General features: G+C 37.7%; 1 protein-coding gene across 14 annotated transcripts in view; it reads left to right on the top strand.

Annotated features, from left to right (window-relative positions):
- The window catches only part of Ncor1 (nuclear receptor corepressor 1), a 171,303-nt gene that overhangs the window by 53,216 nt on the left and 99,020 nt on the right, over positions 1–19,067 (top strand). For 9 of the 14 annotated variants that reach the window (XM_070027631.1, XM_070027632.1, XM_070027634.1 and 6 more), the window contains exons 6-12: positions 3,185–3,298; positions 8,540–8,596; positions 9,644–9,696; positions 10,028–10,054; positions 12,040–12,106; positions 15,963–16,135; positions 17,719–17,809. In XM_070027631.1, the coding sequence (XP_069883732.1) occupies positions 3,185–3,298; positions 8,540–8,596; positions 9,644–9,696; positions 10,028–10,054; positions 12,040–12,106; positions 15,963–16,135; positions 17,719–17,809 (582 nt within the window). The remainder of the gene's footprint in view (positions 1–3,184; positions 3,299–8,539; positions 8,597–9,643; positions 9,697–10,027; positions 10,055–12,039; positions 12,107–15,962; positions 16,136–17,718; positions 17,810–19,067) is intronic. The other 5 variants (XM_070027637.1, XM_070027636.1, XM_070027642.1 and 2 more) reach the window with 1 other exon arrangement.

Here is a 19,067-nt window from a genome sequence, read left to right as displayed (position 1 = left end):
TACTGTTATTGTTTTCTCTCCACTTCCTATGTAGTTGAGTGAGCTCCACAATGCCAACCTTTTTTCATGGCTGTAAGGGTGTATATATACATATATACATATATGATTTTAGATCCTCATCAGATAATGACTTGAAGATGTCTTCTCATTCTGTATGTTGTCTTTCACTACCAGATAGTATGAAAAAGTTCTTAATTTTGGGAGTCTAATTTTTCTTTTAACACTTTGTGTATGTGCGTGTATGCGCATGGTAGGGCTTGAATTCTGGGCCTGGTTGTTGTCCCTGAGCTCATCAGCTCAAGGTTAAGTGCTTTACCACTTTGAGCCACAGAGCCACTTCCGGTTTTCTGGTGATTAATTGGAGATAAGAGTCTCACAGACTTTCCTTTCCGGGCTGGCTTTGAACCGAGATCCTTAGATCTCAGTCTCCTGAGTAGCTAAAATTATAGGTGTGAGCCACTGGCACCTGGCTTAACACTTTTTCTTTTACACTTAATATTTATGTATGGCAGTGTACTGTATTATCTTACAAGTTGTATACTTATGCTCACAATATTTAATCCACTGGTAATTGATTTTTTTCATCTGCTTCAAGGTAGAGGTCATAATTTTTTATTTTTTTATTTTTTGGTTGCTGGTCTTAGAGCTCAAACTCAGGGCCTGGATTCTATCTCTGAGCTGATTTTTGCTCCAGTCTAGTGCTGTACCACTTGAGCCACAGCTCTACTTGTGGCTTATTTTGGTAATTGATTGGGCATAGGAGTTGGATGACTTTTCCTGGTTGGGCTGGTCTTGAACTGCAATCCATAGATCTCAGCCTCTTCAGTAGTTAGAGTTGCAGACATGAGCTATCAAAGCTTAGCTTCTTTTTTTTCCTTGTATTGGTAGTTAATTAAAAAGACTATTCCTTCTTCACTTGTTCTGCAGTGTGACTATTACAGTTCATGTTTGCATCTGTAAGTGGATTGATTTCTGGTCTTTGTGTTTGTATCTATTGGTCTCTTTGTAGTATTCAGAAATTACTAGACATTTATAATAATTCTTTTCCAGTTTGATAAGCCCACTTCCATAAGCATAATTTAGCTTTTTTTTCTTTTTCTTTTTTTTTAAATCCATTGTGGGGCCTGAACTCTGGGCCTGGGCACTGTCCCTCAGTTCTTCAGCTCAAGTCTAGTGTTCTACCACTTGAGCCACAGTACCACTTCTGGCCCTTTCTGCTTATGTGGTGCAGAGGAATTGAACCCAGGGCCTCATGCATGCAAGGCAAACACTCTAGCACTGAGCCACCTTCGTAGCCTTAGCTTCCCCTCCCCCCCCCTTCTATACGGGTTCTGGGGCATGAACTCAGCCTGGGCTCAAAGCTAATGCACTACCACTTGGGTTACACCTTTACTTCAGCTTTTTGGTGTTTAATTGGGGAGAAGAGTCTCAAGAACTTTACTGTCTTGGCTGGCTTTCAACTTGGACTCAGCTTCCTAAGAACCTTGGATTGCAGGCATGAGCTGCTGGCATCCAGTGTAATTTAGCTATTTGAAAAATGTATACATTTCATATAATATTTAGGATGGTATTGTTTGATTTTAAAAAATTCTTGCTAGATTTCCCTGCCCCCCTCCCCCCCATCCTGGGGCCTGAACTAGGAGCTTGGGCACTGTCCCTGAGCTTCTTTTGCTCAAGGCTAGTACTCTACACTTGAGCCATAGTATCACTTACGGCTTTTTTCTGTTTATGTGGTACTGGGGATTCAAACCCAGGGCTTCATGGAAGCACTCTGTTACTGAGCTACATTCTCAGCCCTCTTTCTGGAATTTTATGGAGCTATGTAGAATTATAGAGACCATTTTTTAACTCTGGGCCTGGGCGCTGTCCCTCAGCTCTTCAGCTCAAGGCGAGCGCTCTACCACTTGAGCTACAGCGCCACTTCCGGTTTTCTGGTGGTTTTATTGGAGATAGGAGTCTCACGGTCTCTCCTGCCCGGGCTGGCTTTGAACCTCGATCCTCAGATCTCAGCCTCCTGAGTAGCTAGGATTACAGGCGTGAGCCACCAGTGCCCGGCAAGAGACCATTTTTGAGGGAATGATATCTTTATGCTATCATGTTATCCAGTCTATGAATATGATGCCTCTTTTTTAGAACATTTTTCATATTTTATTTTTTGTTAATAATTTAATGCTTTGGTTAGACTTAGCCTTAGGCACTTCCTTTTTTATGCCATTGTTAATACTTTTTTTTTTTTTTTTTGGTCGGGGCCTGAACTCTGGGCATGGGCTCTGTCCCTCAGCATTTCAGCTCAAGGCTAGCGCCCTACCACTTGAGCTACAGTGCCACTTCTGGCTTTTTTCTGGTTATGTGGTGCTGAGTAATCGAACCTAGGGCCTCATGCATGTGAGGCAAGCACTTTACCACTGAGCCAACTTCCTAGCCCCCATTGTTAATACTTTTCTTTTTTTGGGGGACCGGTCGTGGGACCTGAACTCTGGGCCTGGGTGCTGTCCCTCAGCTTTTCAGCTCAAGGCTAGCGCTCTACCACTTGAGCTACAGCGCCACTTCCGGCTTTATTTTTTTCTTTTTGCTTATGTGGTGCTGAGGAATTGAACCCAGGGCCTCAGGCATGCAAGGCAAGCGCTCTACCACTGAGCCACCTTCCCAGCTCCAAATTGTTAATACTTTTAAAGTTACCTTTTTGTTTTGTTTTTCTGAGTATTGAGATCAAAGCACTCTACCACTGAGCCACCTTCCCAGCCCCAAATTGTTAATACTTTTAAAGTTACCTTTTTGTTTTGTATTTCTGAGTATTGAGATCAGGGTCTCATTTTTAAAAGGCCAGAACATAAAAGTGTTTTTCCAATAACATCTAAAGGCCATTTTGATAGAGGTCCATAGGTAACTTCATTTAGTTTCTCTTAATGTTTTGCTTTAAATATGTCAAAATTTAAATACTAATAATTATTTCCCTTTACCTTTATGTGTGTATATCTATTTTAGGTTGTTTTGTGTTCTTCTGTTATTAGTTAAAATGAATTTTTTCCTTTGAGCTCTTGGTTCCATGAGATTCTCATAGATTAAGACATTACCTCATAGAATCAGCAAGCAAAGTTTGGGACCCTGTGTTATCTCTAGCAGTTAATTACTGGTGGGGGGTGATGTGCCTAGATGTCTGACTCTTCTTTTCCGGGTCTCTTAGCAACAGCTTGAAGAAGAAGCAGCTAAACCTCCTGAGCCTGAGAAGCCTGTGTCCCCTCCTCCAGTGGAGCAGAAACACCGCAGTATTGTCCAAATTATTTATGATGAGAATCGGGTAAGCTTACTCTGTCTCTGTCAGCACAGGCTGTTTAACCCTCTTGACTACCTTTTCTTTCTAAACAAATTATAGTTATATTAAGACCTGATTTCCAATTTATGTTACATATTATACAAAAATTAAGAGTAGGACTTAAGTAATTATACTGTTAAATACTGATAAACAAGTGTGATGGCACATAATATAAAACCTTCTATTTCTTCATAAGCATTTAATACCAAAGCCTAATAACTTTTCAATTCAGATAGGCCTTTGCATCTGGAAATGAATTTCATCATTATCGTCTTCTAATTATTATTGATGCCTGGGCTATGGTTGAATTTTAGTGCATAAAGTTCAAGGTAGTCATTGAAGTTCAGTTAGACTTTTAGTTAAATCAGTCTCTTCTTTTCATATTCTTAGTTAAAAATGCTATGGATTTAGGAAAATCTGGCCTCAATTTCAGGAATTATTTTAGTAACAGTTTCTGGCAGACCCTGGCTCAGAAACTACCGGTTAAAGGGAAAACTGATTTCACCCCAATGTTAAGAACATTTTATCATATCTGATGGGCAGTGTGCTGCCAGAAGTCCTCAACAGGCTTTAAGTATTATGGGAGAGAATAGGCTTCTTACTTAAAGGTGATCAGCAGTAGAAAGTTGGAATTGTTTATTTTTTAGGGAGTTGACTTACCAGAGTTGATTTTTTTTTTTTAACACAGCCTGTTACATAGTAGCCAAATCTGAAAGGTATTTGCCTGAAGAAAAGCAAATGTTGGTAGGGAATAACTTAGTGGTAGAGTATATGCAAAGAGCCCAGTTACCTATTCCTAGGTCCCTGAGGGCGGGGTGTGGTTCGGGTGGGGCTGGGGCTAATAGGGGCAGGGGGAAGAAAGTGGGAGGGAGGACAAAAAGCCACTGGTGGGAAAAGCCTGGATTCAGGGTGGGTGGGTGCTTGCGTGCGTGCGTGTGTGTGTGTGTGTGTGTGTGTGTGTGTGTGTGTGCGTGTGTGTGTGTGTGTGTGTGTGTGTGTGTGTGTGTGTGTGTGTGTATGTGTGTGTATGTATAGAGAGAGTGAGTGTTTGTGTGTGTAGAGAGAGTGAGTGTTTGTGTGTAGGTAAATATATAATTAGGGTCATCAGATATATAATAGTATTAAGTGCCATGGGCAGGTTAAAATATAGGCAATTAATAGTACCCTGGTTGGGCTCAAAATTGATCCAGTTTATTAAATAACTGGAATGATACAATGAAGATAAATCCAATGAAAGTAGAAGGCATTAAGGGACCTAAATGAGGACTGTCCCCTCATGTCATACCTTAAGGGAAGATATAGCCATGGGTAGATAGTTGCTCCCCTGCTTGGAACAACATAGAAATAAAAGGTTTTGTGTGAAATCTCTGATTGACTTGAATTCAGGACCTTAAACGCTAGCTTGACTATCTTGCTCATGTCTGACACACTTATACTTGAGCCATACCTCTAGTCTACAATTTTGCTGCTAAGAGATGGAATTTCACAGATTTTTCTGCCTAGGTTGAGGTTATCCAGTTCTCAGCTTCCCTAGTAGCTAGGATTATAAGTATGTGCAGTGTATACTTGGTTCAAGATTTTGCGTTATATAAAAAGTATTTTGTTTTTTGAAGTATGAGGTAACAACTTGGATTCAGTGATACTTATTGATCGATTTATTTTATTTTATTTTATTTTTGTCAGTCATGGGTGGGCCTGAACTCTGGACCAGGGCACTGTCCCTTAGCGAGCTGAAGTGGCTCTACCACTTGAGGCACAGTGCTACTTCTGGCTTTTTTCTGCTTATGTGGTGCTGAGGAATCAAACCCAGGGCCTCATGTATGCAAAGCAAGCACCCACCACTGAGCCACCTTCCCAGACCTGATTGAATTTTTTTAGGGAGCTAAGGAGGGATAGATAACTGAGGTCCTTGCATATGCTAGGTAGATAGTCTACCATTAAGCTATTCTCCTAACCACAATGAGCCTATGCTGCAAAGATCAACAGTTCCTATACTAGTGAATTCTTTGGTTGCCTTATTGAGATATGAAGATTGAAAACTATTGAACATGATTTGATAGAGAAATTATTTATATAGTACCTTCATTAGATAGTGAAGTGTGTGCATACACACACACATACACACACACACACACACACACACACACACACATATAGTTTTTTTTCTTTTTACATGGTACTGAGACTTGAATTACAGGTCCTTGCTTAGCCCTTGCTTAGCTTTTTTGCTTAAGGCAGGTGCTTCCAGTTCACCAATACCTCCAGTTCTGGCTTTTTTGCTGTCCAATTGGAGATAAGTGTTTTATGGACACTGCTGACCAGGCTGGCTTGGAACTGTAGCCCTCAGATCTCAGTCTCCTGAGTAGCTAGGATTATAAACATGAATGTTTCTTTTTTATTGTTCATTTTATAAAGAAAGGGAAAATGAAAATTGAAATCTTAGTCATAGAGTTACCTTTTTAAAAGTTACCTTTACAAAGTTGTATAAAGGGGTTTAAATTCAACATGTCTGTTTATGAGTAGAAAACTTCTTAATCAGAGTCACCATTCTTCCCTGTCAGTTACCTTCTTATAGTGGAAAGTCTTTTTTTTTTTTTTAAAGAAAGCTTTTTAGCTCAAAATAACTGTAAAAAAAGCATGAGTGAAAAAGATTCTTTTTTTCTGCTTTCATAAGTATACCCTGCTGTTACTCAATTGCTCCTGCTACACTTTTGCATTCCTAGAATGGTAGCTTGGTTTCCTGGCTCGTAGGAAGATGAAGGCTTAGCTATGTTTACAGCATAGTTCTTTACTGCTTGCTTTGCAGTGCTCTTCCTTCCTTACTATGTTGTCTGTTAAATATAAGGTTTCCACTGCTTGTTTAGCTTTTATTAATGACTAGCCTTATTTATTTCCATACCATTGACTGAAGAGAGGAGATAATGACAAAAGTACATAAGGAATTAAGCCCAGTGTGGCTTAAGTGGTAGCAGCCATTATCATTTGTATGTCTTTCTTTTATTTAGAAAGTTAGTAGGAGGAAGAAAACTGCCAAAAAGAGAATACTAATTTTAAAGTTGGCTCCCTGAGAGAAAAGTTGGCTTGGTTCCAATTTAAACTTCAGACTAAGTTTGTTTAGTCTTTAAACGGACTATTCTCCTGGACTATTTTTTAAGTTTGATTTTTTTTTTATTTCTCTGCTCAGTTGTAGCCTTCAGAAATATTTGTAAGTGCTCTAATTTCATAATAATAATATGTACAGATATTGGTTGTTAGATTATAGTGGAGAAGTTTTTAGAAATACCTTTTTGTATTTTGATTGGATGATTTGCAAGAGAATGTGGCACCAGAGAAAAGGAAGAGGTTGATACAGAATATGTTTTGTGTCAACAGTCACTAGACACCCAGGCCAGGTGAATTGCCTGTTTTTCTCTGTCACTGAAAAATACCATAAAAAAAAATTTTTTTTTTGTGGCAATCCTGAGGCTTGAACTCAGGGCCTGGGTGCCATCCCTGAACTTTTTAAAAAAATTTTTTTATTGTAAAAATACCATACAGAGCCATCCCTGAACTTTTTTGCACACAGCTGGTGCTCTACCACTTGAGCTATAGATCTACTTCCAGCTTTTTGGTTGTTCATTGCATATATGAGTCTCTTGGACATTCCTGCCTGGGTTGGTTGGCTTTGAACTGTGTTCCTCAGATCTCAGCCTCCTAAGTAGCTAGTATTGGAAATGTGAGCCTCAAGTGACTACCCATTAACTTTATTTAAAGTTTTCTTCTTACATAATTGCAGAATTTCCTTCTTTTAGTCTTTATTTTCTTTTGAACCTATCTTTGTCATTCCATATATCAAGCATTACTCCAAACAAAATCTTTTGATTATTCCTCAGTTGGTACAGAATAGCTAAAACTAGCTACCTGTCTACCCTTGCCCTAAAGTTCCTTTCCTAGTGATATCCTACCAGAACAAATCTTTTTTTTTGTTTTATTAAATTACTATTTTCAAATGGTTATACAAAGGGATTTCAATTCAGCAATCAGTTTATGAATATAATGCATTTTGATCAATGTCACCTCTTCAGTTGAAGAACAGCTGTTCACCCTTCCCCCAAACTGGTTTTGAATGGTTTCATAATGGTTTTTAGTTCCTTTCCCCCACATTGTTGCCTTAGCCTTCAAACTATTCATTGCTTTATCTTTCTTATCTGTGGGGCACATTCATACTTCAAGACCCAGTTCAAATATCATTATCTTTGACACCCTTCACTGTTGATAGTGATTATGATTATATTGTTTATTATTTTGTTAATGTCTGGGAGGTACCTGGCACAGAGAACACATTCAAATTTGAAGAATTAATTACTTAAATTTGTAGGCAATAAAAATTGTATAGCACAATTTTTGTATGTATTGTTGTTGTTTTGGGTTTTTTTGGTGGTGGTGGTGGTGGTACTTAAGATTGAACCCAAGGCTTTGTCACACTGTCTAAAATGAGCTTCATCGTTTGTCTGCCAGTTGATAGGTTAATTGGTTCCTAGCCAGGAACTAATCATTATTTACTTTTGAAAAATGCATGGTAATTTTATAATTTAGTTTATTTTGTACTGAGTTGAATAAAATTAAGTCTTTGTTGTTCTGCAGTGTACTTGTAACTAGAAAGTAAGTTCATGATGAGCTTCAGTCAGGTCACTCTCATTTACCACAGTAAGACTGGCCACTTTATGGTATTTTGTTTTTTAAATTTTTATTAAAGACAAGCATGACTTATGGGGGCTTTATTTCTAGTAGAAAATCTCTATTCTGTTTCTCTAGATTTTAATAAGTGTTTAAGAACTTTCCAATTCTTTAGGCATTGTTCTTACTGCAGATATTAAGCTTTGATTAAATTTGGTAAGGAAAACTATTAAAATTGCAAATGTATTATGCCTGAACTCTTGCTACTCAGGAGGCTGAGATCTGAGGATTGTGGCCCAAGCAGGAAAGTCTATGAGACTCTTTTCTCTAATTAACCAGAAAAAGCTGAAAAAGCTGAGGGATAGCACTCAGGCCCTGAGTTCAAGCCCCAGAATTGGCAGTAAAAATAAAAAAATTAGAACATGTTTCAGCCTGTTATATAAAAGAATAATACTGGAAATAAGGATGTTTAATTATAGATTAGTTGTAGATAAATATTTTTAAATAGGTAGTAATTCTTTCAGGTAATACATTTTAATTAAATAATATTAACAACATCTTTATCCCTAGAAAAAAGCAGAAGAAGCTCATAAAATTTTTGAAGGTCTTGGCCCAAAAGTTGAATTGGTAAGTAAGAAATTTATTTTCTTGTTCGTAATTACCCTCCCCCCCCCTTTTTTTATTGTTGGTCTGGGGCTTGAACTCTGGGCCTAGACGCTGTCCCTGCACTCTTCAGCTCAAGGCAAGCACTCTACTGCTTGAGCCACAGCGCCACTTCTGGTTTTCTAATTGTTTATTGGAGATCAGGGTCTCACGGACTTTTCTGCCTGGGCTGGCTTTGAACCATGATCCTCAGATCTCAGCTTCCTGAGTAGCTAGGATTGCAGGCATGAGCCACCGACGCCCAGCGTAATACCCCCCTTTTTTTGGTATCAGTAGTAGCTTTTCTTGGGGTAAAATGGAATATGACTCATTTATTTTGGGATGAGAAGGATGTAGCTTGGGCAGACAAAGTTTGTGATAATGTTTAATATAATAGCAAATGAATTTGGTTTACTTTTGCAGAAACATCCTGAGTGTGTGTTCATTGAGCTCGCACATGGAATCCTTTAAGATAAAAGGAAAAAATATTGATAGAAAAATCTTTATGACCTACTTTCAGAACAATGAATGTGTGATCTTTTCCTTTGAAATAAAATGAAATCTATGAGTAATCATATTCATTATAGGACATAGTGAGTTTGCAAACTTTCTTAGAGAAGTGGAAATTTTAAGAGATGGAATTATTCAGGAACCCCAGAAGTCTGAAGGTTTTGGCAGGGCATGTTATTATATTGAAGATCAGGTAGGACTAGGCTTAAAATGTTGATTTTAAGTGGGGCACTGGTGGCTTAGACCTGTAATTCTAGCTAAATAGGAGGCTGAGATGTAAGGAACACAATTTGAGGCCAACAGGCAGGAAAATCCAGTTCATGAGACTTAATCTCCAGTTAGCCACCAGAAACTTGGAAGTGGAAACTGGAAGTGTGACTCAAGTGATAGAGCACTAGCCTGAGCAAAAAAGTTCAGGGACAGCACCCAGGCCCTAGACTAGCACACAAAAAAAGTTTATTGTATGTCTCTTCTTAGACACATGTATAACATTTTACACAGAATATGTGGTTTATTTTACAGCCACTCTATAACCAGCCATCAGACACCAAGGTTTACCATGAGAACATCAAGACGTAAGTATTTATTATCTTTGGAGTTCTTCTGTTAAAGACCATATATTCTATAAAGAGATCATTTTTATGTTATCTGCTGACATTATAACATAGTGTAGATGTGTTTTAGATTTGTGTAATTTGCTGTCATTTTTTACTATATGTTATCTTCCTCTGGCTTCTTGGGGGTTGGGGTAACAGCTTTGAGTTTCCGAGGCCAAAAAGTGAAATAAATTAGTGCATAAAACTAGCTGGTTTTATAATCTGCTAGTAAAAAAAGGTGGATACTTAAAATTGAAATGGCTTACCTTGAGGCTTGAATTTTTTGCCTCCTGTTTTGTCTTTTTTTCAGTGGAGTACCTGCAAGGCGCATGATGAAGTAAGATAATGAAGCTTTTTCATTTAAGACTAGTGATGACACCGTCCCCCACCAAGCCACATCTGCCATTGCAAAGTAGAAGTGCCACGGATCATTTTATCATTATTCAAAATCCTATTCTAGGGAAATCCCTTCCATGACTCTTTCTAATGACGGTATTTGTAGATCCTTCTGCCATTTAATGTCCTGGTGCCTTGGAAGGCTCAGTCACCTCATGTCGGTGAGGAGGCTGCTCCAGAATGTAGTTTGCTCAGCCTTACTCATCCTAGTACCAGGCCTTTATGGATGCAGATCTTGGAATAAGAAAATAAGTGAAAAGAAAACTTAATTTCTTGATCTGATTGAAGAGAGGAACCTAGATAGGTATCTTTTTTTTTTTTAAAGTATCGTACTTTAAGAACATTTTCGTTGAATTATTCTTACTTGGTGACAAATGTGATATTTCTATCTTACATGTTTTATTAAATATAACTGATTACTAATGAGCACATGGCTATATATATATTCTAAGAGTGTGTGCAATAGTTAACTACTTTGCAGAACTGGTGGCAAATATAATTTGCATGGTAGTGTGCATGAAAATCATTGAATTGGAATTTAAACTTTGGTTAAGTAAGTAGTTATAAACGTCACATATGAAGAATTTTTCTGTGAGATGCTACTCTGGTCTCAAGAATCATTAGGAATAGATTAGGCTAAAACTTGTAAAATATGTCTTGTTTAAGAATTGTTTTTAACTGTTTAAATCTTTTTTTTTTTTTAAAGAATAATACATAAAACTTAGTTGGTTACTTTCAGTGACTTTTTTTTTTTTACCCCCATAAAGCTTTGGTTATGTTTGTGTTTTGTCTATTCCCTCTTATAATTTGAAGAGCAGCTCTGTCCTTCATTTATTTCATGTTATCCACATTATGTATTTAGTGCTTGTCATACTGTCCTCAGGGTGGTACTGACTACTATGACTTCACTTAAATTCTTTTGAAGCATTTAAAATTACTTTTATTGATTGTCATTTGCTTTAGTTTAGAACATAATTAGAATTAGAGAAAATTGAATATATGATGCTTTCACAATACGTTGTCTTTTGGAATATTTACTCAGCTGTGTGCATATATATTAAGTCATTCTGTAGCTATATTCTTTAAATATCGTCATTTGCTTTGTATGAAATAGCAAATGTACCTTTTAATAATTCTTTTCATCTCTTGGTTACGTTACTCTTTTATATGGCCATCTCCTAATTGTCCATGCTTATTTGAGTATAGCCAGTGCCAGTGTTAAGTCTTGAGTGACAGATGATTCAAAAAACTGCTTCTATGTGCCTTGGCTTTCTTTATATTTGAATAATAAGCTTGAAATCATTTGGAAGTCGGTGGGGTGTAAATATTTATATTTGAAACCTGCATGTCACTGTTTTTGAAGATCACAGTGCTTCCAATTAAAAAAATTTAGATTTGTTAAGCAAATAGTGGAAATCTTCCTGTCATATGCCCTCCATTATTTCTTAGATTGGGTTTGTAATAGAGGAAAATCTTATGTTTAAAGCAGAAATTGCTTCTCTCTAAATGTGTTGTTGTACATTATTTTTATAATAGAGAGGCCAGGGCCAGCTTCTTACTTGAGTAGGGAGGTACCTGTAAAACTTCTTTTCCCTTTACCTTCGTTTCCTCTAAGTATCCATTGCTAGAGTTCTTAAAAAGAATAAGTGACTATATAATTTGAGAATAAAAATGTTATAACTATGTGTATTAATTAAAAGTTAGCTGTATTATCTTTGTGTAGAATGGGAAGATTTTTTAGTCAATTATAATTATTGCAAAAATTATAGTCTTATTTTGCAGGTTGAAAAAATTAAGATTAACTTTGATTACATCATAAATTCTTAAGTGATCTTTGCCTGTTTGCCAGTGTCTCTGGAAAAAAGTAACTGCAACATTAAATTGGGCTTTTTCTTAATGTTATGCAACCATATTTTTCTCTTCTAGAAACCAGGTGATGAGGAAAAAACTCATTTTATTTTTTAAAAGAAGAAATCATGCAAGAAAACAAAGGGTGAGGTCCTATCCTTGTTAACTGCAATTTGTACAGCCTTCCCATTCATGCTCATTTAGGCATTCACTTTCCCATTAATTATTAGTCTTTGATTATATTGAGAACAAATGCTGATTTAAAAAGTGATGGTAAATGTGAATTGAATGTAAATCTGATACTAATAATATTTCAGTATCATATTTAATATTATAATCAAATTAACTTCATGAGTCATTTTTGTATGACATTTTCATCTAACTAAAATAAAGCAAATGGTGATTATTTAAAATAATATGAAGGATAGAGTGATCTACATTTATTCTCTTACACCTCAATGTAGGTAAGTTATAGTCATGCCAATTAGAACTGGGTTAACTATGGTTCAGTTTTTTCAAATTCAAAGTTTCTCATATTTAATTACATGACTTGCTAGCCAAAACTTTTGTGGCTATAATCACAGGATTTAAGTTACAGAAAATACATTGCCAATAAACTTATTTTCATAAAATGTTTATACTGATTTTACAGGGAAACTATTAATGTATTTAAATTCAGATGTTTAATAAATGAAGCTCTTAAACATTAGGTGTGAACTTTGTACCTTACAATGAATAATTGACAGCTTAATGAAACATAAAGCTTATTGGTTGCAAAATTTCTGAAGTTATAATTTGCCAATCTAGTCCTTATTATTGTTCTTGAACTATTTGTTTTGCCAAGAACATACAAATATTAAGAAATGAGCTGACTTTTAAATGTTGTTGTTGGTCATAGGACTTGAACTCTAGGCCTGGGTGCTGTCCCACAGCTCTTCAGCTCAAGGCTGGTGCTCTACCACTTGAGCCACAGTGCCACTTCAGATTTTCTGTTGGTTTATTGGAGATAAGAGTCTCACGGACTTTCCTGCCTGGGCTGGCTTTGAACTGTGATCCTTAGATCTCAGCTTCCTGAGTAGGTAGAATTACAGAAGTGAGCCTCCGGCACCCAGTTTGATCTGGCTTTTTTGTCTATCAATTTGTTGAAATTGCTAAATTAGCTCTCTGGTGATATAAACACAGAAGCTTAGAGGTTTTCACAGTTTGGAGAGTAATTACAAAATTTACATGTTGACTGATTTGTGTATTCGTTCTCATGTATTATTCTAGAAAGATGAGCAAGATAGCCATATGATTTAATAAATAGTAGGGAGGCAGGTACAGCAGTCTGTAGTCACACACATACAAGTAACTATGAGAACATGTAAAAGGTGACACCTCATGTGGATATGAATCAGGTAGGGATAACTCTGAAATTTGTGTTAAGTAAAATGGGGTCTATTGTTGCAGGCTCAGAGCTGGCAGGACCTTAGGAGTTGAGCTAGGGAGAATGCTAGAGGAAGTGGGGTCTTGGCTTGTAGACTTTCCTGAGGGTCATGGAGGAGATTTTGGATCAATTCCTTGGAGTATCTTATAATTTTAAACTGAGGAGATAACAGTGTTTCAAGTTTGTATTTTAAGAATTTATATCTGGCCATAACATTAAGAATATATTGGAAGGTCTGGGACGATAGCTCAGGGGTACAATTCTTGCCTAACATGTATGAGGCCCTGAGTGTCATGCCCTGCTCTGCCCCCGCCACCCCCCCCCCCAAAAAAAAAAGCCATAAGCATAGGAGGTATTTAGGAAGTGGTGGATTTAATCTGGGTAAGTAGTATTGGCTTGAGGTATTAATAGAGATGGAGAAAAGGTGAATGACAAAAATGCATATGGAGTTGGAAAGAATATTTAGGACATGGGGACATAATGGAGTATAAGGAAGAAATACTTCTCTAGTGCCTCTTTCTTGAGAAAAGCAATGTTGGCCATTTTTTCCTGTGTCGTCCTTATTTTTCTCAGTCCATCTGTTAGATGTGTACATAGTTCTGTGCGCATAATGGAAGGTTATTCTCTGTTCTTTATTTAGAACATCGAGTAACAATTCACTTATTTATAAAAGCATTATTTTTTGTTGGTACAGAGAATTGAATTCAGAACCTAATGGTTTCCAGGCAGATACTCTACAACTTGAATCAAGTACCCAGCCTTTTTTTTTTTTTTAAACACTTTTTCACACAGGGTCTAATGTTTATACCTAGACTAGCCTAGACCATGATACCCTATTTATACTTTCTGCATAGTAGGGATGACAGATATGGGCCACTGTACTCAGCCACTGGTTGTGGTGGTATTTTGTCTGGTCTAATCTTGAACCACAATCATCTTAATCTTTTCCACCTTAGTAACTGGGATTATAAATGTGAGCCACTGTGCCTTGCCCCAAATATTACGTCTGTCTTTCTTTCTTTCTTTCTTTCTTTCTTTCTTTCTTTCTTTCTTTCTTTCTTTCTTTCTTTCTTTCTTTCTTTCTTTCTTTCCTTTCTTTCCTTTCTTTCTTTCTTTCTTTCTTTCTTTCTTTCTTTCTTTCTTTCTTTCTTTCTTTCTTTCTTTCTTTCTTTCTTTCTTTCTTTCTTTCTTTCCTTTCCTTCCTTTCCTTCCTTCCTTCCTTCCTTCCTTCCTTCCTTCCTTCCTTCCTTCCTTCCTTCCTTCCTTCCTTCCTTCCTTTCTTTCTTTCTTTCTTTCTTTCTTTCTTTCTTTCTTTCTTTCTTTCTTTCTTTCTTTCTTTCTTTCTTTCTTTCTCCCTCCCTTCTCCCTTCCTCCCTTCCTCCCTCCCTCCCTCCCTCCCTCCCTCCCTTCCTTCCTTTCTTCCTTCCTGTCAGTCGTGGTGCTTGAACTCTGGACCTGGGTGCTGTCCCTGAGCTCTTCAGCTCAAGGCGAGCACTCTAAAGCTACAGTGCCACTTCTGGTTTTCTGGTGGTTAATTGGAAATGAGTTTCATACTTTCCTGCCCAAGCTGGCTTTGATCTGTGATCCTCAGATCTAAGTCTCCTGAGTAGCTAGGATTACAGGCATGAGCCACCGCTGCACCCAGTGTGATTTAATATATTTACTGGTCTGCCTGCCTGCCTGCCTGCCTGCCTGCCTGCCTTCCTACCTTCCTGCCTTCTCTTCCTCCCCCCTTCTCACCTCCTTCCCCCTCCTCCTTCCCTCTCTTCCTTTCCTTTTTTTTTGTAGATTGTGGGGCTTGAACTCAGGGCCTGGGCACTGCCCCTGAGCCTCTTTGTACTCAAGACTAGCCCTCTACCAGCACCACTTCCAGATTTTGAGTGCTTAATTGGAGATAAGAGTCCCAGAGAGACTTTTCTGCCTGGACTGGCTTTGAGCTACAATTCTTAGATCCCAGCCTCCTGAGTAGCTAGGATTATAGGCATGAGCCACTGGCGCCTGGTTGGATTTCTTTGTATGATAAAACGTAATCAATTTCTGCCTTTCTCTATCTTTTCAAAAATGTCTATTGTATATAGTATTTATCCATAATAGCAAAAAAGTAAAACTACCAGAACCTTCAACACTAGAGGAATGGTTAAATGTTCATATTATCTCTTGACAGATTGGATGGATCTCAACAAAATCTTCATATGGTTGGCTTTGGGTTATTGGTCATATTATAAATTGTATTGCTAATGTTGTTTTCTATTTTTTGACAATGAAGTCACGTTACCAGGAAAACAAAAGTATCGGTCAAACTGCTAGTAATAGTAGGTGTTTAATATATTAATTTGTATAGTTTAATGTTTACTAAAAAATTCCAGGCAAAGTATGATCTATATTTTTGACATTAGGAAATGACTCCTTTTCTCTCTTGTTACATCAAAGGACAACTTTTCATTCATAACTAATCATAGGCAAATGTACTTCTGACTTGACCTTAAAAAGAATTTATTTCAAAGTGTTAAGTTTATCAGAGTCACTTTTCAGAGTTTAGTTTAATTACTACTAATTTGCTATGGGTATTTAATAGGAACAAAAAATCTGCCAGCGTTATGATCAGCTCATGGAGGCTTGGGAAAAAAAAGTGGACAGAATTGAGAATAATCCACGGAGGAAAGCTAAAGAAAGCAAAACAAGAGAGTACTATGAAAAGCAGTTTCCAGAAATTCGTAAACAAAGAGAACAGCAAGAAAGATTTCAGAGGTGAGTAGTTTTTTTTTCTTTGTGCTGGGGTAAGTGCTTTATCACTGAGGTAGGTACCATTTCCAGATGAGTTGAAGTTTAATTTGTTGTGATTTTTATTTCAAGTCAGTTTTTTCTTAATTTCTCTTGTTTCCTGATGTTAATCAGTAGGAATGTACATAAATAACTTCCTGTGAATTTCAAACATTATTACCAACCTATGAAGATTATATCTTAGTGAATTTAACATTAATTTTTGTGCTTAACTGTTGTGTTTAAATGTAATGAATATTTTGAAATTAATTCTTCAGCTCTTGAAATTATTACTGTGAACATGACAGTTGATAATATAATCAAACATTAAATTGGTTTCTAATTAAGAAATTCTAGCCAGGTGCTGGTGGTTCATGCCTGTAATACTAGCTACTCAGGAGGCTGAGATCTGAGGATCACAGTTCAAAGCCAGCCTGGGCAGAAAAGTCTGTGAGACTCTTCAATAAACTACTCAGAAATAGTCAGAAGTGGCTCTGTGGCTCAAGTGAGTGAGCACAGAGAGGCTCGGGGACAGAGCCCAAACCCTGAGTTCAAGCCTAAAAAGAAAGAAAGAAAATGAAAAAGAAATTCTTTGAATTGTTATCCTCAGATTTTAGCCATCTGAGTAGAAAGGAGTATAGAAGTGGCCCTGCTGCTTGCTGTACTTTTAAAAGTTTAATTGACCTGTTCTTTAGAACACAGGCAAAACTGCTTCTTGAAAAGGAAGTGGCATCAGTAACTCATTTTTTCCCCAAGCTTCCCATATTTAGTTACACCATTTTTAACTTGAACACTTAACTTTTAAAATCTCCATCTTAGCATTTAAATAGTTAATCATGTAACTGGTAACTCAAGCATATTACTTGAATTTATTCAATAGTATTTTAGGAGGCAAGTGTAGAAGCTCATGCCTGTAATTCTTACTACTCAGGATGGGGAGAGAGATCAAGAGAGTTCTGTTTTGAGGCAACCTGGGGCAAAAAAGTGTGGAAGACTCAATCTCAGCCACTATGACCTAGGCATGTCGATTATCCCAGGTATGCAGGAAGCGTAAATAGGATCATGATCCAGGCTAACCTAGGTAAAAAGAGAGGCCCTGTTTGGGAAAACAACAAGAGCAATAAAGCTGGGGCATGGCTCAGGTGGTAGTAGTGTGTCCTGTAGTTAGTGTAAGTCCCTGGTTTTAAAATCCCAGTATTGGATCCATCCCCAAAAATAAAACTTTAGTTTTTTTTTTTCCCCCTGACTTTCAGTTGCTTAGAATCCCATTTGGGGCTGGGAAGGTGGCTCAGTGGTAGAGTGCTTGCCTTGCATGCATGAGGCCCTGGGTTTGATTCCTCAGCACCACATAAGCAGAAAAAGCCAGAAGTGGTGCCGTGGCTCAAGTGGTAGAGGGCTAGCCTTGAGCTGAAGAGCTGAGGGGCAGCACCCAGGCCCAGAGGTCAGGCCCAACAACCGGCAAAAGAAAAAAAAAATCCTGAAAAAAAAAGTAATCTCTATGAATTTAATTGATAATGTTTTCTTTCTAAAAGTTCTTTAATACTTAATACTTATTTCTCCTTCATATTTAGAGTTGGCCAAAGGGGAGCTGGTCTTTCAGCCACCATTGCTAGGAGTGAGCATGAGATTTCTGAAATTATTGACGGTCTCTCTGAGCAGGAGGTAAGAAAATTAATCAATTCAACTTACTTTATTACTTAAACATTTCAGCCCTTTAGCCTAGGTTAGTAAGCATTTCTTTCCATGTAAATGGGTGCTGGAATTTGGACCATTAAAGGATTTTAAACAAGGCAGTAATGTGATCATATTGATATTTTACAAAGATGTGTTTGGACCGCTGGGCGGCGGTGGCTCGCGCCTGTAATCCTAGCTACTCAGGAGGCTGAGATCTGAGGATCATGGTTCAAAGCCAGCCCGGGCAGGAAAGTCTATGAGACTGTTATCTCCAATAAACCACTAGAAAACTCGAAGTGGCATTGTGGCGCAAGCGGTAGAACGCTGGCCTTGAGCTGAAGAGCTGAGGGACAGTGCCCTAGCCCAAAGTTCAAGCCCCACAACTGACCAAAAAAAGTCTTTGGAAGCAAGGAAACCAATAAAAAGTTGAGGAGGAAGTTAAAAATAGGGATTTAAAGCTGGGCTCTGATGGCTCACACCTGTAATCCTAGTGTCTTAAGAGACTGAGTTCTGAGAATCACCTTTATAAGCCAGCCTGGCCAGGAAAATCCCCATGATGCTTACCTTTGATGAACCACAAAAAAAAAAAAAAAAAATCCGGGATTGAAACACACACACACACACACACACACACACACACACACCAACACACACACACACACCAACACACACTACACACACAGCCACCCTCCCCCCCACGGCTCAAGTAGGGTCCAGGTCTGAGTTCAAGTCCTACCACACACATGCACATGCATGCGCACACACACCTCTCTAGTTCTTTCCCCTTCCTCCCTCCCCACCACAATTTTATACCTTTCCCCCAAGTCACAGCAACAGTGGTTGGGATACTTAGGAGGAGACTGATAATAAAAACTTACAGAATGTAGAACGAACAAGATGGATGCATTGAATAAAGGGAAAGAAGAGGAGGATAGGAAGACTCCTGGTTTCTTTGTTGGAACACTGATTTGGGAGCCATTTCTTCAGACAGCACAGAAATACATGCTTTTCAGATGGCAGAATATTTTCTCAAGGGCACTATCTTGTAAGATGAGCCTGAGAGAGTTGAATTGCAGATTAGGTATCACAGTCTTCTGTGTACACATGAAATTGTCTCAGTTGAAGTAAAAGGCTAATTCAGAATGAGAAAACACTTGCAGAATATATTATTTTGACTTTATGCATTTTATTGACTATCAAGAATAGAATTTAATAAATTATAAAACAAATATTAGAGACTAGGATA

The sequence above is a fragment of the Dipodomys merriami genome, unplaced genomic scaffold (genome assembly GCF_024711535.1).
Source record: "Dipodomys merriami isolate MVZ:Mamm:240054 unplaced genomic scaffold, mDipMer1.0.p SCAF_19, whole genome shotgun sequence".
Lineage (NCBI taxonomy): Eukaryota > Metazoa > Chordata > Mammalia > Rodentia > Heteromyidae > Dipodomys > Dipodomys merriami.
Note: the sequence above shows the minus strand (reverse complement) of the source record. Positions and strands in the feature narration are given on the sequence as shown.